This window comes from Fundulus heteroclitus, unplaced genomic scaffold (genome assembly GCF_011125445.2).
Source record: "Fundulus heteroclitus isolate FHET01 unplaced genomic scaffold, MU-UCD_Fhet_4.1 scaffold_457, whole genome shotgun sequence".
Classification (NCBI taxonomy): Eukaryota; Metazoa; Chordata; class Actinopteri; order Cyprinodontiformes; family Fundulidae; genus Fundulus; species Fundulus heteroclitus.
In genome coordinates this window covers 43,973-67,013 of record NW_023396876.1, presented here as the reverse complement: position 1 = coordinate 67,013, position 23,041 = coordinate 43,973, and the positions used below count along the sequence as shown (strand labels likewise).

Sequence of the window (23,041 nt, the reverse complement as noted above, 5' to 3'; positions counted from 1 at the left end):
GTAGTTATATTGTAATAGCTTCTTTAAAAAGGTATGGGAGTAGAATCAAAATTGGACTTTACTGCATGCAGCAAAACTTTAAATATGCATTAAGATAGTAATTATTTGATTCATCCACTAGAGAGCGGAAATCATAATAATAATCACTCTAAATTCTGGTTAATCTGCGTTATATTAGCAAACCAAATTTTAAAAGGTTTGGTATTTGTGACATTTTTCTCTGAAGTTACCATTTAGTTTTTCAAATTTTATCAAACATGACATTTTGTGGAATAATCTAAAAACAAAACACGTTTTTTCTTGGTTTATCTGTAAAAACATTTCAATCACTCACCTTAACAGTGCTACTACTCGCCAGCTCAATGGCAACCAGTGTTCCCTCTGCCTCAAACTTTAGCACATTGGAAAAACTCTCCAACCCTTTTGGAACTTTTTCCAGAGTAACCATGAAGTGTGAGTGATTAAAAGATCCTGTAACGTTGGCAAGTGTCAAGCGACATGCTCCTGGGTACTGGTACATTAATCCATCAAAAGTATGATATGATCCTGGACCGCTGATCCAACACGTTGCAAAGTTGTTCGGTGTGCATCCTCTTTCTCCATCCTGCACCCTGCAGGACTCATGTTGACCACAGCTGTGAGGGCTGCAAGTCATGGAGCCATAACTGCATCTACAGCGCCTCCCACAGTCTTCGTCCAGTATGACAGTTTCTCCTGAGCGGTAGTAGCGGCCCTCAAAGCTGCAGCCACAGTCAGCATGAGGGACACAGACGGCACCACTCAAGAGGTAGCCGGAATCGCAGACACAGCTTTCCTGATTAGGGAGGGGGCAATTTTGAGTGGAATTAGGGTTGACACATGTGGGTGGACATCCTGTCGCTTGGGCCTCATAGTGACTATTGGCTGGGCAGGGAATTTCTAAACACAAGACACATTCATTCTTAGAGTTTGGACATGGAACAGGTCTTTTATTTCAAAATTATTTCAACTGACTGATACATACCACAGAAACCAGAACTCCGCCAGCTTCCTGGCTGGATACCATTTTGCTGACACTGACTTGAGTAGACATTGAGGGCTTGGCATAGAATGGGTTGATATCCTCCACCGACACACAGATCAAAAACACAGCTGTCCACAAAAGCTCCTGGAGGGAGCTGTTGATGGCATGCTGCAAACGGTCCTGTACTATTTCGAAGAATACCACAGTGGGCATCATTTCTGTAAAGCGCTGTCTGATCTGATGTGCAGCCAGCACAGGCCAAACCTCCACACTGAGCCTCACAGCCAGGCTCATCATCTCTAGATACTTTCCAGCTGTTGGCAAAATCCACATCAGAGCTCACCACATCACCTTGACGGGTTCTAAAGTCATCTCCAGGGTGATTGTTGAAGTCACCACATAGGCCACATGTGTTATTCTGGTAAGTGTAGGGCACACTGATTCTGACATATGAAGACATGTCGTAAGACACCATCACTCCAAAGTCAGTGCTGACGATGACAGAGAAACCTGACTGATAAACCTGGATTGTGCCATTTCTGAGGGAAAATGGAGCTGTTGCAAAGTTTCCATTAACCTGTAAACATAACAGAAAAAGTGTTACACATATAAACAGAACAAAAATGGTCAGCATATTATTTATGTTAATAAGAAATTCCTGTTACCTTAGCCTCACCACTACGTCCTTTAACAAGTTCAATAGTTTCATTGTAGGCAAATACTTTGACCAACCGTGTCCAAGAAACATGAGTGCTGCCACGATGCTCATTCTTCCCCTCCACTCTATAGTAGGGCAGCTCATTCTGACACTGCTCAGACAGAACATAAGTGCATGTGCCTTGATAGTGAAACACTGCGTTGTCAAAGGTGTAGTAATGTGGATCCCCACTGATGGTGCACGTGCGTCTTTGCACTGTCTGACAGGAGTACTGGAAGGAAAATGGCCGACAGATTTGGGAAAAGGAGCAAGGGTCACTGACACACTGCAGCCCTGTTCTGGTACAGGTGCACTTCTGTGCACAGGTGCTGTCACTCCAGAAAGAATCGCCTAGTTGAACAGGTTGACCTTCAAGCAAAAGGATAAATTTAGAGGCTTTGATTCTTTCCAACAAACTGAATTAATGTTACATTACTTTGAGTTTGAAAGTAGTTTTTGGTGTTGCTAATACCACCGACAGAATAATCTAAAAGAAATGAAGGGGTTAAAGAGAAGAATAAAACTGAAGAGCTGGTTAATGTTTAACACTTATTTTAACTGTTCTACCACATGACTATGGGGTTGTCCCTTTCACCCCTGGAGACATGTACTTATAATTAACCTCTGCTCTTACCATTGAAACTACAGCCTCTTGAACCATGATCTAAGCGGAAGACCCAGCGACCAGTTACGTTGACGTTGCTATCAAGGCTAAAAACAGAGTTGCTTCCAGATGCATTATTAGACATTGATCCAGGGATGCTGAAGTGATGCGAGGAATTAATTGTGTCGTAGCCAGCCTGGAAATTACATGTGCATAAATAGATACATTTCCTTTATACTGCAGAGAAATATAAACAGAGTGGAACTAAGACCAGGCAAAAAAGCATGTTGTGATAAACATTTATTTGAATAGCTCTAACCTGTATAGACATTGATGTATTTGCTAGGGACCCATAATTCATCAGCACAAATGAGTATTGCCCATTGGTGGTCAATACTGCCTGAATGGTTGTTTGCTGTGGAAAAATTACTTTTTAAGAATTAATAAGCATATTCAACATAGGTTATCTTAATTATTTCAACATAACATATAGAATCGGGTTCAGCATATCACTTACTGTTCCAGTCGTTGGATAATAGGCAACCTCATACCATGTTGCAATAAAGACCCAGTTGGCGTGAAAGTTAAGGGATGGGAAGTATGCATTGATGTCCTGCGTAACTTGCTGGAGAATAGAGCCGTTTGTGTACTGAACATAGTAGATGTCACCATTGCCTCTGTTGTCTAAATCGGTCCAGAATGGAGCAATGATGTCTCTGCTTCCATACATTGGAAACTGTTGAGGAGAATAGCTAGACCATGGTGAATCAAAGGTCAGATGTCCGTTGTGGTTCACCTGAAAATTAAGACTCTGTTAATGTTTGTATTTTGTCTTCACAATTAAAAGGAAAATTGACTTAAAGTATAAGACACAAGGTAAACATACGAAAATCTGAGAGTAATTCTGGCCAAAAAAGTTAAAGCTTTGGAGGAGTGAAATTAGAGGGGAGCTTCCATCATCTGATCGAGAGCTTGTTGTCCCTCCAATTGGGTAGAGGGGTCCTACAAAGTACAAGAGACATCACCTGATTAAATCAGAATCAGATTCTATTTCTGGATTACAACAGCAATCTAGAAGCTTTTCTGCTCCAACCTATTGCTTGTTACAGAGCTCTATCCAAGGTGAAGTCAGAGCCCAGGGTGCCTCCTTTATCCCCCATCCTACTTAAAGGACAGGGACTTTTTTGTGTCATCAGGTAACTTTAGTACAGAGACAACAAAGATCACATTTGGGGTTCCCTCCTGGGTCCCTTCCTATTCCATATCTACATCCTCCCTCAGATCATAAAAAACAACAATTTACAACAATTACTATAACTATGCAGATGACCCACAGCTCTACATCACCATGTCACCAGGTGTCTCTAAATCCATTCAAGCACTGAGTATGCTTGGAAGAAATAAATGATTGGATGTGCCAAAATGTTCTACAGTTAATTAAAAACAAAACTGAAGTAATAGTTTTTTGGCCAATTGTTGAGCAATCAAAAGTTAGTTCACAGCTTCAGCTGGTAACCACTGATCAGGCCCAAAATGTGTGTATAGTGCTGGACTCTTACCTTAACTTCTAAAAGCAACTAAGCACAATTACAAAGTCAGCCTTGTATTACCCTGAAGAACATTTCCAGGATTAAAGGACTAATGTCTTAGCAGGATCTGGAGAAACTAATTCCTGTGTTTATTTTCAGTCAAGTCGATTACTGCAAGTGTTTTCACAGGTCTGCCAAAAAAGTTAGTCAGACAGCTGCAGTTGATCCAGAACACTGCTGCCCGCATTCTAACTAATAATTATTAAAATAATTGAAAATAATATTAACATGACAGGTTTATTCTTGTGTAGATTTCCAATGGACAGATGGACAGACAGACAGACAGACAGACAGACAGACAGACAGACAGACAGACAGACAGACAGACAGACAGACAGACAGGAAGCTTACCTGGATTCGGAGTTGTTATTCCAGCCACGGAAACACACAGAAATCATTGAATAAAAAATGTATCTATTTATTTATGAAACTACTGTGTATACATAAGAACCGTTTGATTTTTATATAGACAGACAGACAAACATACAGCTTACCCGTGGTCTGACTTGTCACTACAGCTATAAAACACAGAGATATTAAACATTAAAGTAATACATTGAAGAACAATGAAGAAAACCCATTTAACTTTTATTACAAAATATAGACAGTTGCTTCCATTGAAATATCTTCTTTTTCCAGTTAAATACACAGGTATAATTAGAACTTTGTTTTAATTCTATTGTTTTTTAATTTTTGTTTTATCAAAAGAGGTCTCCCTTAAAAATGACATAATGGATCTCAATGAATTCCTGTATAAATAAATAAAGATTATTTAAGAATCAATCTATTAGTAATACAAATAATAATAGTAATAACAATATTAAGGTAATAAAAAAATTTAAACTGGCTTTACTTGGTATTACTTATTAAGTGTCAGGGGATTCCTTTTTAGTTCATGATTTTCGTTTCAGCTTTCTTTTAGTTTATATTTCTTTGTCTTTTGATTCTATCAAAAGGAAACTCATTTGCATTCTCCCAAACATGATTACCTTGTCCTTAAAAGTGAGAATCTGATTGGTGTTTGGACTTTTTTGACCCGGTTGAGCTTTTTCTAAAATCTTAGCCCCCTTAACTCCCAGTTTTGGTCCGTGAGGCAGACACCCTATCTATTTTTAAGACTAATGTTAAAACTTTCCTTTTTGACAAAGCTTATAGTTAGAGTGGCTCACACCTTGAGCTATCTCTATAGTTGTGCTGTGATAGGCCTAGGCTGCTAGAGGACATCAGGGTCTAATTTTCTCACTCTACTGATTTCTACTGTTCTTCAGTCTCAGTGGCGGCTGGCCAGTAGGGGGCGCTCGGGCGCCGCCCCCTTTAAATCGTTTAGATAATAAATGATTTCTGAACTGCAAAGTACTTAGAAATGTATTTATTCATACTGTGTGTCGAATAGACATGTTAGAATTTATTAAAATAGTAAATACATAATTCTATTTAATTGCTCACATTGTGCACACTTCCTATGTGCAGGGCGCCGGTCTAATGAGAATGAATGTAGCCGCGTCAACTTTGGCAAGCACGTGATCTGAGGCTGACTTTTAATTGGTTATCTAGGTTTTTTCATAGGGGCGCACTGCTCTGCGTCCCGGACACACCCATTCTGTTGCGTCATTACTGGTAGAGTGTCAGTACTGGCTAATTTTTTTAAAAACATTGTGTGATTGGACAATCCCCGATTCGACTCAGCTCAGCTGCAGTTCGTTAGGTTGATTCACGGTTATGCTTGCAAAGTTGAGTAGTTTCAAAATGAGAGAAAATTCTGTTTTGTCTTTACAAAAAAATGCTTTTACAAAGCGTTCACTTGAAGAAAAAAAACAGGATAAAGGAGCTAGAACCGGATCGTCTTAATTTACAAATTCAGCAGCAGGCAAGTGATCTCTCCACTCCATGGTTGGAAAAAGCAGTGTAGGTAGTAATCAGCCAGTGAAGAGGCGTTGGATACTCAGTGTAGAAGACCATGAAAGGATTGCTGCAGAGGTGAGTTGTTGTGGAAAATCACTGTTACACTGGTTTATAGTAATGTTATTTAATATATTAGGAAGATGTGCTTTGTAGTTAGAAATACCTTTAGTTGTGTCTATGCTGTGTAGGTATGTTTGTCAGCAAGATATTTTATTATTTAAGTTGTACTGAAGTTTATGGGTAATGGGGAATAAAACATTTGGTTACTGAATTTTGTATAATCTTGTCCCACAAAAATGCTGTAACACATTTCATAACACAGCCTTAAAAAATGGCAGCAAATGTTATTAAAATCAGGAAAACAATCTAGAAGAAGTCTTTTCATTAACTGTCACGCTCTTGAAGATCCTCCTCACCACACCCATGACCACAGCTGAAAGCTGAAAGGTGCTTTTCAACTCTGAAAAGAATCAAGACTTTTCTGAGAAACTCAATGACTCAGGACAGGCTGAATGCATTGGCCATGTTGTCAATGGAGAAAAGACTAGTCACAGAGATGACTGACTTTAACAATTAAGAATATAATTGAGAAATTTGCTGGGCAGAAGGAAAGGAGGGCAAAATTCATGTTCAAATAGTGCTATTTTTTAAGATTTGCTTTGTTTGTTTTTCATTTGTTTGTTTGTGTGCGCCCCCCTCAGTTTTTTTAGCACCAGCCGCCACTGTTCAGTCTACTGTTCTCCAGTTTTGCATTGTATTACATTGAAATGACTGTCGTCATTTCAGCTTTTAACTTTTTGCTCTCTCTCTTTTTCTTCATAGTAGGTACACCTGGTCTGGCGTTTTGTTAACTGTGACATCATCCAGAGAAGACGGCTCACCCGCTACTACCATCTAATGTAGAACAGATTACTAGATCAATGTGTGCTTCTGTGCTTTTTTGTCTCTCTTGTTGTGTCTCTACTCTGTCTTCTGTAACCCCAGTCGGTCGAGGCAGATGACCGTTCATACTGAGCCTGGTTCTGCCGGAGGTTTTCCTTCCCGTTAATGGGGAGTTTTTCTTCCCACTGTCGCTTCATGCTTGCTCAGTATGAGGGATTGCAGCAAAGCCATGTACAATGCAGACGACTCTCCCAGTGGCTCTACGGTTCCCCAGGAGTGAATGCTGCTTGTCGGGACTTTGATGCAATCAACTGGTTTCCTTATATAGGACATTTTTGACCAATCTGTATAATCTGACCCAATCTGTATAATATGATTGAACTTGATTTTGTAAAGTGCCTTGAGATGACATGTTTCATGATTTGGCGCTATATAAATAAAATTGAATTGAATTGAATTGAATCTAAACCTTCAATTTTTATGTTTGAGAAAATTCCAACCAAGCTATTTGAAGAAGTATTTCTTTTGATTGATGCCCCCATTTCAGACATGATTAATCTATCCTTAGTAAATGGATATGTACCACAGGCTTCTAAAATAGCTGTTATTTAACCTTTACTTAAGAAACCCTCTCTTGCTCAAGATGACTTAATAAATTCCAGATCTTTATGTAACATTTCTTATTGAATATTCTTGGTGAAATAGTTGCTAGTCAACTGTATGAATATTTACTGAGTAATGACCTATTTAAAGAGTTTCAGTCAGACTCTAGAGCTCATCATAGATGACGTGTTGTGAATTGGCACTATATAAATAAAATTGAATTGAAACTCAACAACGCTTGACAGAGGGCTGCACAGTATCACAGTGGTTAGTGCTGTAACCACCTTCTTGCACCAAGATGGTCTTGGGTTTTATTCCTAGCCTGGGTCTTCTCCCTGTGCATATGTGGTCATAGTCCAGGCCGAGATGCAGGCCGGGTTTTCTTTCTCTCTCCTTCTCTGCAGGGTTAGACGGGCAGGTGTTCCTCATTGGAGTTGATTGCCAACTTTCTTAAGGAGTTGGAGTCAGGAGGAGGGCATCAGTTCATTAACGCTTATGCGTTGGTACAGACCTTAAGCATTGTTCCTAGTTTCAAGCCTTGATACCTTGTGCGTACCCAAGCCTAATCCTGTTTTTGCTTCTTTCTTCTAGAAACCTGGATACCCTGCTCAAAACCCCATCTCCACAGTTCAAGCTCCGGAAACCACTTCTGAGACCTCTCCAAGTTCCCGTTCTGGACACCAGAGTAAAACCTCAGACCAACGCCCTACAGAAGCCCTCCTTCCTGTGTTCACCTGCCTGTCCACCCTCAGACCACCACTTCTGGAGAGAACCTACCAGTTTTGCACCTCCCATCTACATCCCTGGACAACACCCCTCAAGCTCAAGCCTCACCGTCATCCCAGTGAGTTTTTCTCTGCCTACCATCACAACAACAATCATTTCTCAAACCATCTCTGGCCTGTTGCTCACCTCTCTCCTTTCCTTCCTCAGCCCACGTACCCAGAGACCCAGCCAGCCTCATTAAAACATAACTGGTTTAACAATAGGCCAACAATAACATGCAATTGCCTTATTTGCTGATGATTTCATTCTTTTTTTGAAAAAATTAAAGACTCTATTACAGCCTTACTGGATCTAATAAACACATCTGGAAGTATATCAGAATATAAAGTAAATAAAGATAAGTCTTCGTTAATGTTACTTTATTCAGAAGAAAGAAACAGTGTCGGCAATCCATTCCAATTTAAAAAGGTAGACTGAGTATTACTGAGCGGCTCAACGGTAGACTATGATGTACTATTTTACAGATAAATGTCTCTTGCCTTGATTGAATATTAAAAATGATTCTGTACCTCTCCCTCTACCCCAGCATATTTACTCAGCAAACATGTGAATGCTGAATAAAAGACAAAAAAAACTTATTGTCAGAAATATAATCATAGTTTGGTATAAGGTTAAGAAGTATTTAGGCAACTCCTCCTTCTTAACACGCTTCAGTCCAATATGGGGTAACCAGTCTTTTCCACCAGGCAGAGCAGATTCTGGTTTTAGGAAATGGGCTGAGAAAGGTTTAAAGATAATAGGAGACCCTGTGGATTCAGAGTAGGGGGTCTGGATGTCATTTGAAGAGTTGAAGGCCAGGTATGAAATCCCAAGTAAACATTATATTAAATATTTACAGTTGAGAAATTTTATTAGATCATCCCAAAATCAATGTGAATTCATCCCTCCGCTGTCCACTTTGGAAACTGAAATGAAGAATAATTACTTTGGAAAAGGAATCATCTCCAAACTATACAACATGTTAGTGGAGGGATCCTCTGAGTCCTCTTTGCAGAAGCTCAATGCATGGAGGGAGGATTTACAGGAAATGTATCTTCGGAGGACTGGGAGAAGGCGTGTGCTGAAGAACAAACACAAACTATCAATACATGCTTCAAAGGACTGCAATATAATTGGCTAATGAGTACGTATGTGACGCCAGAAAAGCTTAATAAGTACAATGGTGCCACCCCAGACCTATGTATTACATGTGGAGAAGAGAAGGGAACATTTTTTCCATTGTATCTGAAAATGCAAGAAAGTTGCAAAATTTTGGAGGGAGATTAATCAAGCTCTAGACTATACTAGGTATAAAACTAGTTTTTGATCCTAAATTGTTCAGTCTAGGATGATACCCAAACAGACATCATATGTCCAGAAAAATTATTACTGCCATGGATTTATGTCTGTTACTTGCAAAAAGTGTCATAGCACTTTCATGGAAGAGTACCAGTAAACCAAAATATATTAATTGGATTAAGGAAATTACCACAACCTTGCCAATGGAAATAATAAAATAACCTTTGTTATTTGTATACACAACTTTTTTACTTGAATCCTACATTTTAGTTTGTATTTTCTGAACAATTTGGGTTGATCTTTTAGAAAATAGAGAAACCATTATTGTTCTAATTGTTTTCTATTTTCATGGGGATTTGGGGTTGGGAGGAATGTTTGTTTTTTGTTTTTCCTTTCTCACATGTGTTACTCTGAAATATTTTGTAGGGACCTGGCGTGCAAGAAAAGACAAGCTGAATGTTGGACAATAAGTCACCTACTGTGAACTTTTCCTTTAATGTAAGAGCACACTTATGTTCTGCATATTATTGGAAACACTGTTGAAAAATCAATAAAGATAATGTGTCTATATTTTTTGTACAAGCATGATTTTTATTAGTGTCATTTATTGCAAAATTGCATGTTATACATATATATATATATATATATATATATATATATATATATATATATATATATATATAGAGAGAGCATATGGCCAATAATGCCATATGCTGTAACGCTGAACCTATTTCAAAGTTTCAGTAAAATAGATTAAGCATAGTAATTGCTTTGTTACCCTTGATACATATATATATATATATATATATATATATATATATATATATATATATATATATATATATATATATATATTACGGTTTTAGTGGCCAAGAACAACTACAAACAACTTAGTCAGTACACGTTCAAAATGCCCCCTCCCAACAAACAATTTATTTTCTTCTGAAAAGTGAACTGAATCACCAAGTGGTTTTACTCAATAATGATCGAGTAATATGATTGAACTTGACTTTGTAAAGTGCCTTGAGATGACATGTTTCATGAGTTGGCGCTATATAAATAAAATTGAATTGAATTGAATTAAGATATTACTGCTAACTAAAAATTTTACCAATACACTAAACCTTATAACTGTTCTTCGGTTACGTATTTGCCTGAAGATACTTTTTGGCACTAACGTCATTCTTATTTTTATAACTTGCCCAAATCCCTATCTGGCAACCAAGCATAAAGCGATGGGATCATAACAGCGTTCTTTTCTTTGTGTTGGCTGAGTAAACCAAAAACATTCGCCTTCCGATACGGATACCTTGGTATGTATCTTTATTATCTTTTGTAACAGTTTGCAATAAGTTGTCATGTTATAATACATGAGTTTTACGGTGCAATGTACAAAAGTAATTCAAAGGGTATCGTACATAAAACTGCCATAGGCTAATGTTAGTGGGTTTTTTTTAAATGTATTTAAATATGGTATATTTGCTCTTCAACTGCATGTAAATCTTGTTTAAACTACCATGTAAATGTATTTATTATATGTTAATGCTAGTGTTATAAAAAGGCTCATTGCAGTTATAGTTTTCGTGGCTAATAGTGCTTTTGCATGCAAGCTTGTGCTTTGGTGCTTTTGCATGCAAGCCTCCCTTGTTGTTACAGACAGGTTCTCATCACGTCGCTTAAATATATTCTCTATGTCCCTGGCAGAGGAGTTGTTAACCAACACATGGTCATAGAGGTGAGCTTCAGTCCCTAAAACTGAAAAAAAAAACACTACAATTACTAATAACATTGGTTTGTTAGTGTAAATGGGCTTGATGACAAAAAACACTTTTCTAAGTCCATCTGTATTTTTAGTGGACCAAAAACTATCAACGATGAGAGATGTTCAGAAAGGGTTAAAGGTATACTTTGCAACCGGAGTTGATTTTCCTGCGAGGCTCCCCCCAGAGGGCGAAAGTAAAAGTGCACTGTCGTAAATATGCTCAGCTGTTCTCCTGGTTTCTCCGTCAAGCCAGGCGTGGTTGTTTTGAGCTTAGAGGACAGGCGAACACAACGAATACAAAAGTCGAAAAAACGGCAGTACAAACAATGACTAACACAGTGAAAGTATGAACATGCACACAGAGAGAGAGAAACCATTCCAATGCAGTGTTTCCCCTAGGTATTTGCTTACCGGACGACTGGCGGAGCGGGGGAGAGAGAGACAAGCTTTGCGCCGATGACCGGCGGAGCAGGGGGGGGAGGGGAGACAAGCTTTGCGCCGATGACCGCCGGAGGGGGGGGAGACAAGCTTTGCGCGCATATCAAGTTAGTTTTTTTAAATTATTATTATATTTTTCGGAATGGCCGTAGAGTGAGGGAAACCCTACAATGTTACTTACAATCGCATCAGCAGAAACGCGAGGTCCGCATCAGCCTTGCAGCCTTCTTTTTCTTTTAGCTCTCGCCATTCGGGAAAAAGCTTGCCCGATGTTCACCCGTGTACGACTCCTCTCTCTGTCCAGAGCCCTTTTCCTCTTTTTTGCCTGCTCTGACATGGGCTTTCGCTGTTTTCTCGCTGGTTCCGCCATGATAACTGCACAAATATTGCCACTGCGCTAGCAACGAGCATGCCTTTCACTGGGGGCGTGTAGCAGTTCTCGCCGTAAAGCAAGACAGACTCTCGCGATCTTGCACGAGATTCTGAGCCTGTGGGTGTGGGCACGTGACGTCACCGACTCAAGAGCAATGCCCCTTTTGCCGCTTAGGTAGGGCATACAGGTAGAGAACGCCCGTAGCAACCAGCTATTACAGGCACCAACAGAACCAGCGATATGACCGACTTTGCAGCCGTTAAACTTTCCCAAGACGATGTTCCAGGCGCACGGATTACTGGTCGAACTGTCGAAGAACACACCAACCTTCAGCTCAAACGATGGCTTGAGTGTCGAGGGCTTAAAAAAAACGGAAAACGGGCCGAGTTGATCGAACGGTAAGCTGTTTTTTTTTTTTTTCCTGCACGGCGGTCATGGCGTCGTTGGCCGTTTTTTTGTTTGTAATCACCGTCCAGGGATCGGTATATGTTTAATGTTTGTCTTATTTGAAATATTTTTGAGTAAGCTATCCTGGTAGCAGGGTATCATGTTAGCGCCTGCTACCATGACAGCCTATATGCTATCATGGTAGCAGCCACTTCAATATTAACATGTCGGCCACCAAAATACTCTTACCTGTTCACTACTTGATGTCGCTGGAATTGGGTCAGGATGTTCTTCGGTTGTGCCCTTTCCTCCGATAAAATGCTTGCTACATATGTAGTAGGTGAATTTGGTAACTTTTTCCGGGTTGAACTGTTGTGTAGGGCGACCGCACTGGTGTACCCAGCGCACACATTTCTCCTTGGCAGTCTTGAAGAAAACATCCTTCATATGCGGCCGATCAGCGTACCTCGAGTCGCTGTTGCACGTTCCATAGCAACAATGTTTAAAAACCATGGTTTTAGATTTGGAAAAAACAGTCGTTTACCGAGTAAAACCAAGGGTAACGCACGTCTCTTTTACAGCGACACAGCGGCGGACTATGCAAGCTTGCCCTACTGCGTACCACGTGATGTGACGTCATCGTGACATTACGTTTCTAAAAATAGCTTGCTCGCGGTACGCTATTGCAAGTGCGGTATTTCCCCCACAGACCACCAGGGCGGCCGAGAAAACCTTTGTTCAACCTGAAATGACTTATTTAATCATCCAAAACGGTATGGAGCACATTAATTAACTGAAAAATGTTGCATAGTATGCCTTTAAAGAAGGATTTTGTAATGGGAAATGGATAACGTTTGAGTTTTACATAGGGGTTTGATCCTTTAAGTATTTGGGCTCATCTGAACATTAATTGAACACAAAATGACCTGCAAACAGACAACAAATGCTGATTTAATTAGGGTGGGGAAACCTACACTGATCACACAATGGAGTAATAACACAACGAAGCAGAAAACCATGTAACAAAAATAACTTGGCACAAAAAAGTCAATATATCTGTGACTAGCAACAACTTGAATAACAAGTGAACATGATCAAAGGCCCCTTGTTGGGTCCTTCTGTCAAACTAGGTATTAATTTTACTCTGGCTTCCAGTACCTCCAGCTGATTTCTTCTCTGCATAACCTCTAAAAATAAAACAAACTTTAAAAACAAAACAAGCGTAAATAGACAATTCCGACAAATATTTATTTTATTTCCAGAGTTCAGAAAGTCCAAGAGGAACAAGCCACAGTAAAGGATAACAGAATAAAATAATTCAATTAAATAGGTATTTGAATATAAGCTGTATTTATTTCCTTTTACATTTGACAGGAAATATGATCCCTTAATGTAGGCTAAAATAGGAATCTGTAATAACAGGTAACAGAGTACACCTACATGACGAAGCCCTATCATTGTCAACAGTTAGGCTACAGCTGACTGGTGCAGACAACAGAAATTCATTGGGAGAGTAAAACTTCCTGTTTTTCTTGATATGGACAAGCCAGAACAAGCATAAGTTTTCCAAGCCCTTACGACATGGGAAAGAAGAGTACGATGAATACTCTCCAGCAGAGCAATTCACATTTGTTGTTGCAGAGAAAAGGACTATGAAAAGTGTCTACATTGGGGATGACAGCAAACAAATACAGTGGTCTGCAAAAGTTTGGGCAACCTTGTTAATTTCCATGATTTTCCTTCATAAATCGTTGGTTCTTAGGATAAAAAAAATCAGTTCAATAAATCATCTAGGAGACAAACACAGTGATATTTGAGAAGTAAAACGAAGTTTATACCATTTACAGGAAGTGTGCAATAATTGTTTCAACAAAATTAGGCATGTGCATAAATTTGGGCACCACAATCAAAAAAAATAACTCAATATTTAGTAGATGGCCCTTTTCCAGAAATAACAGCTTCCAAACGCTTCCGATAGCTTCCTATGAGAGTCCGGATTCTGGTTGGAGGTATTTTGGACCATTCCTCTTTACAAAACACCTCTAATTCATTCAGGTTTGATGGTTTCCGAGCATGGACAGCTCTCTTTAAGTAACACCACAGATTTTCAATAATATTCAGCTCTGGGGACTGAGATGGCCATTCCAGAATGTTGTACTTGTTCCTCTGCATGAATGCCTTAGTAGATTTTGAGCAGTGTCTAGGGTCATTGTCCTGTTGAAAGATCCAGCCCCGGCGCAGCTTCAGCCTTGTCACTGATTCCTGGACATTGGTCTCCAGAATCTGCTGATATTTGGTGGAATCCATGCGTCCCTCAACTTTAACAAGATTCACTGTCCCTGCACTGGCCACACAGGCCCACAGCAGGATGGAACCACCACCAAATTTTACTGTAGCCAGCAGGTGTTTTTCTAGGAATGCTGTGCTGTTTTTCCTCCTTGCATGACGCCCCTTGTTATGTCCAAATAACTCAATTTTAGTTTCATCAGTCCACAGTACCTTATTCCAAAAGGAAGCCGGCTTGTCCAAATGTGCTTTAGCATACCTCAAGCGGCTTTGTTTGTGATGTGGGTGGAGAAAAAGCTTCCTCCACATCACTCTTGCATACAGCATCTCCTTGTGTAAAGTGCGCATAATAGTGTACGATGCACAATGACTCCATCTGCCGCAAGATCATGTTATATGTCTTTGGTGCTGGCCTGTGGGTTGACTTTGACTGTTCTAACCATTCTTCGCTTCTGTTTATCCGTGATTTTCCTTGGTCTGCCACTTCAAGCCTTAACGTGAACTGTGCCTGTGGTCTTCCATTTCCTGACTATGTTCCTAACTGTCGAAACAGACAACTGATATCTCTATCAGCTTTAGGTATCCTTCCCCTAATTCATGATGATGAACAATCTTTGTTTTCAGTTCATGTGACAGTTCTTTTGAGACTCCCATGTCGCTACTCTTCAGAGAAGATTCACAGAGGAGGGAAACTTACAATTGCCCCTGAGCTTGCTCACTGAGCTTCCCAAACCAATTTTGAGTTCCAATAATTGGTTCTAAAGATTTTGAAATCAGTAAAATGACAACAGTTCCCAAATTTATGCACATGCCTAATTTTGTTTTAACAATTATTGCACACTTCCTGTAAATGGTATAAACTTCGTTTCACTTCTTAAATATCACTGTGTTTGTCTCCTATATGATATATTTAACTGTTTTTTTTATCCCAAGAACCAACGATTTCTGAAGAAAAATCATGGAAATTAACAAGTTTGCCCAAATGTTTGCAGACCACTGTATCTCCCCATCTTAGAGTTAAGGAGGGACACATACTAATCAGTATAGCTTAAGTATTTAGGTACAACTATTACAACTAGGGCTGGGCAAGTTAACGCGTTAATTTTGCGTTAACTCATTAGATTATTATTACTTATTTTCTTATTTTCCATCTAGTCAATGTTACTATTAACGGCGATATTTTCTTTAACGCGCATTAACACATGTTGCTCACATGCTTTTATTTTGTGAAGGTCTGTTGCTGCGGTGTAGGGGTTTGAATCAGAACAGTAGGTGGCGATAATGCGCCAATAACCTCGCTGTCAGCCCAGCCTCGGATTCAGAGGAAGAAAGGTGCTGGCCGGAAAAAAACAAAGCCGACACGGGGAAGGCGGTGTTTCCCGCAGGAATTTGCTTAGGCGAGGCGGTGAGTTGGCGAACGGAACAAGTTTTGTGCGGAGCGGAGTCTGCATCGACACCGTCGGTGAAGTCGCTTCTCGTTTCAAAGTATCCATGTGTTTTTGTCTGTTTTTCCCTGCCATTCACTATATGCACGCGAGAAAGCAACAACAAAAAACCGCGTGTCAACGTCAAATAAACGCAAGCAACGCAAGCATATCGAGTTAGCAAGCATTTCAGTTTAAAGTTCTTCCAGCATCGAATATGACAGAAACAAGTTAGTTGTAACCACTGCCAAGTTAAACTTTGGTATTGAACATAAAATGGTAATGCTGCTCCCTGCTGTTACCTCAGAAATTGCCTGTTTTTGGTAGATTTTTTCCCCATAAAGAGAATTCCCTGTCAGTGGCAATAAGCTTTAATTTATTATTATTGCCATTTTTTGTTTTACATGTTTAAGTTGAGCTTTACACTAAATATGTGTTACTGATAAGTGCTACAAATGTTACAACACTTTTGTTCATATGGCAGCAGAACATTAAAATAAAAGTGCTCTTTACACTACTTTTGAATTCATTCTTGGAGTTTGTAAATACAATGCGATTAATTGTGATTAATTGCGATTAATCAGGCAAATTATGCGATTAATCGTGATTAAATATTTTAATCGTTGCCCAGCCCTAATTACAACCTAACATCATTTTCACCCTCCAGTATTCTGCAGAATGATGTCACTAAAGCAGTGGCAGGTGCCACTAGGTGACCTGGGGCAGCCAGTGGCAGCTGGCACTAATGCAGTGAACTTATTTCCATCTAGTCAATGTTACTTTATTAAAGGTTCTATGCTGTTTGATAAACAATAATATAATTTTAAAACATATAATCTACACAAGGGCAATATAACTAAACTATAAGCTGAAAACCAGCTTTGGCGTCCCCCAAAACCGTGGCAGTAAACATGAGAGTTGATCCGGCAGCCTAGTGGCAACTCCACCAGACCGGCAGCCTAGTAGCAGCGTCCACTGGCCACTTTTTGCCGGGTGAATTACTTTGTTTCATCAAGTAAATGCCACTTTATGAAATGTTTAATACAGTTTATTAAGCAATAACATCACAATTTCAAACAATTTATTTAAAGGGAATATAACTGAGATTCAGCAGCCTAGTGGCAGCTCCACCAGACCGGCAGCTTAGCAGCAGCTGCCACTGGCCACTTATTGCCAGGTGAATTACTTTGTTTTGTCAAGTAAATGCCACTTTATGAAATGTTTAATACAGTTATTAAGCAATAACATCACAATTTCAAAACAATAACCTACTTAGAGGCAATATAACTAAGTCATTTGCCAAAAACAGGCACTGGCAGCCCCCAAAACAGCGGCAGTAGATGTGGGAGCTGATCTGGCAGCCTAGTGGCAGGGCAGCCAGATTGTCACCCTAGTTGCAACCTAGTGGCAGCTGCCAGTACTACACCGTGGCAGGGTTAGGGTTACCTAACCCGACCTGCCACCGGAAGTGCCATTACGAGCTGCCACTGCCCTGAATTGAGCTCAGCCTTGCTGCAGTCTCTGCGTCCATCCGGCCTGAAAATGTGACATGTTCTTTACCAAGCTTGGTGCTGCTGTTACAGTTTGCAATTGTTTACTGTATAATTGATCTCAAGCTGTTTACGGATCACATTAAAGACAATCTTTGAAGGTGATATAAAAGGAAGATTTGATTGAACTTAAAACAGCGTTATTACCTACATGTATTACGTGTATTTGTAATTCAGAATATTTTAGATCATCACAACTTGCTTTTCATGTATGTGTACATATTTTAGGGACGTACGTAACACTTTTAGCTTCAATTGATTTGTATGGTTTTAGGAAGCAAGTCAGATTGCTGTTAAACTGTATATAACTTAGATAGCTAAGTCAGCCCAAGTTTGATAAGTATGTTAAGTATGGACTAAACAGAGCAAATTTCACATGGAATGGTTTTGTAGCTTAATTGAATTTTTGAGTACTTTTTACAAAGTTAAAATTCCTTTTTAAGGTCTAAGTATATGGTACTTGATTGATTTAGTCTCTTAAACTTAAAAGTGCACTCTACAAAGTAGTAGTTGGTACAATTTAAACTATCTATTTCTCTTTACATTTTTAGGTGTAATCAGTTTGCATGCTTTTTTAAGTAATACAAATTGAATTTTAAAGTGCACCACTATCCATTATCATTTCTAAAGGTAAATACATCTTATAAAGAAAGTTTAAACCAGCTGGGACTTTAAACACTGCTGGAGTCTGCATCAAATATTTTGCTGTTAACATGTTAGAGAGGACGGCAACCTGAAGTCTTCACTAAATAACATCAAGGTTTGACTGGTGGGTAAAAATTATTGCACTTATTTTCTTTATTTATTAAAAATTATTTAAGATTGATTTGGGTGGGTACTTACCAGTGAAGAACAGAAGCCAAACTGGTAGTATGATTTTGCCTGCCATTTTTCAAAAGTTAAAATCCAAACCTGATGAAAAAAAAAAGAAAATATTAATCCAAAAACAAACAAAATACAAAACTTGTTTTTTGTTTTGTATTTTGTTTGTTTTTTATCCGGTGACATGTGCAAAATAAAACATTCTTAATGCAATTTGGTCAAACAAACTATTTGAGAGTATTTTACGTATTAGGAGTGGAAATATGTTTTACCTTTTCTAGGTGCCTCTCTGCTGTGTAAACATCTCAAATGACCGTAAAGGACCGCAACAAGGCTTTATACAGTGACATCTGGCAAACATCCAGTATTCTCTTTTCCAGCGAGTTGTGCTAAAAAAAAACATGTAGTTGTTTCCTCATATTTTTGGACAGCGATCTCTATTGAAAGCTGAAGCCAACGTCCCATTTTGAGTTTTCAGATCACTGTCATGATGCAGCCTGAAGGCTGCATTCTGAACACTTCCTCGTTCCTTCCTCAGTGCAGCCCTGATTGGGAACACCTGACAGGACTGCAATCAGCCACGGACTCGCTCCACCTGCTCTCACCACTATAAAGACTCACCTTCAGTTTGTCCTGGTTGCCGATTCGTCTCAGTCTCCTGAACACCATGCCTGTCTCATTCATGCTCGTCTCCTGGTTCTGTTCCTGTCTGCTCCGGTCTGTTCTCGCCTGCCAGTTTCCTGTACCCCTGCAACCTCCGTCTGGTAAATGACTTTGGCTTCATCATCCACTACCTGCTGTCTCAATAAACCTTGGAAACCAGCTCTGTGTGTGTGTGTGTGCTGTGTCCGGGTTCATCCAAGACAATATCATGACAATCACCACTGAGGCTTTCACCTATCACAACTTGTCCTCTATTTCTAGTTTCCTCTGCAACTTTTTGGGGATTGCAACATCTATCAAACCTACCATTTTAGGAGCTTTCCACCACCATATTGGTAACAAGCTCCACTTATGTTCACTCAAGCTTTTGAGTTTGTAAATTATTTTCACAAAGTATTTCAGAATCAGATGTTTTGCATGTTCACATAACATTGATATCCTCTGGATGGTACCTTGGTCATTTATGTTTTCAACCTCCATTCAAAGTGTAATGCATGCAGACTGAGGACAGGTTTTTAAGATTTTTATTTGGGAACCAACTTTTAAAGTTTTACCTTTCTCAGCATAAGCAGTGGACAAGGTGCAAAAGTAGCAGAAAATGTACATTTAGCAAAATATCCATCTTATGTAAGCATGATCTTAAAATATGCATATATATTTTTTGCAGTAGAAAAGAAGTGTGATAAATTAAACTACCCAGTCCAAATTTCTACCCTCTTTAATTTCCCCTTTTGTTTCATAACTTCAGACCTAATTGATTCTTGTGTCACACCCAATGACCTAAATTCCCCACATCAATTACTGTAGATTCACTATTAATTTAATAAACGGAACAGGAGTGACTGGTCTTTTCAGCTGAAACACTATGACAAATTGAGGAGTGGCACGACAACCATTATGATGTCAGACTTTTCTGCTCTGAAAGTAGAACACATAGGGCAGAAATAAAAGTTAATCCATTATAGCAATTTTTATCTATGTTGACAATGATTAAAAGAAGACGGCTGAGTTTGTTTTAGTATAATATAAAATGTCTCCATTGTGACAAAAAAAATCAATAGGAGATAAGATATGGAATTTTGTAATCAGTGCAGAAAGATGCAATGACCGATCAGTCTTTGGGCATATTTTCAGTTTGCTTCAGAAATGTATCAGGGTGGCAGGTTAAGAGATTGATATCATTAAAATAATTTTGCTCAGATTTACAAATTTCCTCAATCAAACGCAGTATGGGAATGCAAATTTATAAAATGGCACATCAAAATAAGCAGCAATATCCTGTTTGAACTAAAATTTGATATAAAATTATCAGGTTTTAACACAGCTCAAAGCAATGTTTCTGAAAAAAGGGTTCAGTGCGGCAAGCATGCAGTAACAAATCATTAAATTTTTCAACTAACAATGAACAGATTGATAATTATCATAAGAAATTATTAACATATTTTTGCTGGTTCCTGGGATTATTTCACTAAAGTTTTGCTGTTGACCTTCTTCCATGGTCATAAGTTAAACTCTTCTTTTAAACCCTCACCAATTATCTGATGAGGCACAGCTGAGGATCAGACCTGCCTGTCACACCCCGAGGAAGGAGGAGGTGAGGCAAAACACTACAAGTAAACATGGAACATGACAGTTTCAGTACTATGATGAGCTCTGAAGCCTGACTGAAACTCCTCAAGTAGGTCATTACTTTGTAAATGTTCACATAGTTGGTTAGCAACTACTTTCTCAAGAATTTTAGATAAGAAAAGAAGATTAGATATTGGTCTGTAATTTACTAACTCATCTTGATCAAGAGATGATTTCTTAAGTAAAGGTTTAATAACAGCTACTTTAAAAGCCTGTGATACATATCCATTTAATAAGGATAGATTAATCATGTCTAAAATAGGACCACTGATCAAAGGGTCCTTCAACATCTTGGTTGGGATTGGGTCCAACATGCAGGTAGAAGGTTTAGATGAAGCTAAAATTTTAGATAGCTCAGAAAGCTCTATTGCCTCTAAACAGTTCAAACACTGCACAGGTTCTAAAGATTCCTCCAGCACTGCCTCACTTACTGAAGACGAGGTAACCATGTTTGGGAGGATGCCAAACTTATTTTATTTTTAATGGAATCAATTTTATTTATGAAGATAAAATCATCCCATAAAATCATTACTGCTAAGAGCTAAGGGAATGGATGGATCAACAGAGGTATGAATCTGTGTAAGTTTGGCAACTGTACTGAAGAGAAATCTTCAGTACAGTTACGAGTTACGAGGGCCGATCGCCGGCCACCGCAGATGCTGTCACGCATTTTCCCCGCCCGTCCACCGGGCGATTCCCAAAAACACGTTCGGCAGCGCTCCCCCATGACTCACAAAAAATCTGGTGCAGATCGGTCGATGCAGCGAGGAGATACAGCCGTTGGATAATGATAATGCATTTGGCAACCGGACCGGACTAAATTATTCGGCGGGCCGGACAATTTATACCGATTCCTGGACGGTGACTACAAACAGAAAAAAACGGCCGATGACACCATGTACGCCAAGCATGAGAAAAACATCGACTTACCGTTCTATCAACTTGGCCCGTTTTTTTCTTTCTAAGCCCTCAACACTCAAGCCATCATTTGAGCTGAACGTTGGTATGTTGTTCGACAGTTCTACCAGTAAACTGGGCGCCTGGACATCCTCTTGTGATAGTTTAACAGCTGAAAAGTCGGTCATATCGTTGTATCTGTTGCATGTGTAATGGCTGGTTGCTACTTGCGCTCTCACACCGTTTGTCCTACCTTAGCTGCAAGGGCGTTGCTCATGAGATGGTGACGTCACGTGCGCAGTACGCCATTACGCTGTGAATTATCACCTTCTTTTTCAAGGGAGCTACATTGTCTAATGCAGTACGCAATGACGAAGTCATACTGTTTACAAAGTCGTTGTCATGTCAAAAAGAAGAAAAGTAGGAGAAAAGAGGAGTAAACTTGTGTTGGGGGTGGAGCTTCCTGTGGTTAGAACACCTGTGCACACCTGTGTGGCAGTTTGAAGACAAAGGAAGGGACAGGCTCTCCACCAAGCAGGTTTTAGCTCATGGTCAAATCACCAGAGACACAACTGGTAAGAAGGAAATTAAGTTGCAGTTATGAATATGTTGTTTATTAAAAGATAGGAGTTGAGCTAGAGATTTTGAAGATATTGTATTATGGCTTGTGGCCTGGTAATGTTCAGGTTATATTGTGCTTATGGTTGAGCCACAGTGAAAATGTTTGTTTGAAACTAATTCAATTTCTGTTTTTTAGGTTTTCAACCTAATCCTAAATCCTAACTGTAAATCCCCAGTGTCAACAAATAAAACACAAAGGAAAAGGATTTGAGTTGTGCCTAGCGTCCTTCTTGGTGATGATCAGCCATTTTCAAGTTTGGGCAGGAGCTGAAACATCAGACCAGACATAACTTGACAGTCGTCTATTTGTGAATCGGAACAAACAACATTGCTGCTTTCTGCAGGGTATTTCTGCAATACTGATGATATTAAAAGGGGGACAGACTCTTTAAAGTTTGATGCAGCATTGTCCGATAAATATCTACTATAATGGAACCCTCTTTTGGGGGTGGAGAACTCAGTTAGATTAAACTCAAATGTTACTAAAAATGATCAGATAGGACAGGGTTGTGAGTAAATACTGTTAATTCTTTACAATCAATGCCGAGAATGCGTCGGTTTATGCACATTTTGAGCAAAACCAATTGAATCTAGGATAGTTTTAAAGGCTACACTAAGGTTATCACATTCAACGTGTCAACATGAATGTTAAAATCCCCCATTATAATAACCTTGTCAGTGTTTAACACCAAATCAGATAAGAAGTCTGACAGCTGATCCAAAAACTGAGAGCAAGGGCCTGGTGGACGATACAAAACAACAAACAGAAAAGGTTTTATTACTTTGCAATTTGGATGAGGGAAACTGAGGGTTAAATGTTCAAAAGAACTGTAGTTATTAGTTGG

At 39.3% G+C, this 23,041-nt stretch overlaps 1 protein-coding gene across 1 annotated transcript; it reads right to left on the bottom strand.

Annotated features, from left to right (window-relative positions):
* Positions 1 to 1,575: 1,575 nt before the first annotated feature.
* LOC118560589 (sushi, nidogen and EGF-like domain-containing protein 1) lies at positions 1,576 to 19,070 on the bottom strand. The gene is made up of 7 exons (XM_036131746.1): positions 19,008 to 19,070; positions 7,884 to 7,953; positions 3,191 to 3,306; positions 2,822 to 3,100; positions 2,624 to 2,719; positions 2,335 to 2,500; positions 1,576 to 1,580 (listed from the first exon to the last, which is right to left on the bottom strand). The coding sequence occupies exons 1-7, from the start codon at positions 19,068 to 19,070 to the stop codon at positions 1,576 to 1,578; spliced, it is 795 nt and encodes a 264-aa protein (XP_035987639.1).
* Between the last annotated feature and the right edge of the window lie 3,971 nt (positions 19,071 to 23,041).

Coding starts and splice junctions, on each gene's coding strand:
- LOC118560589 (XM_036131746.1), bottom strand. CDS start 19,070: ATGAATGAGACAGGCATGGTGTTCAGGAGACTGAGACGAATCGGCAAC. Junction 3,307..7,883: donor GAGATGGGGTTTTGAGCAGG/GTATCCAGGTTT, acceptor TGTACTTTGTAG/GACCCCTCTACCCAATTGGA. Junction 2,501..2,623: donor ATACATCAATGTCTATACAG/GTTAGAGCTATT, acceptor TGTAATTTCCAG/GCTGGCTACGACACAATTAA.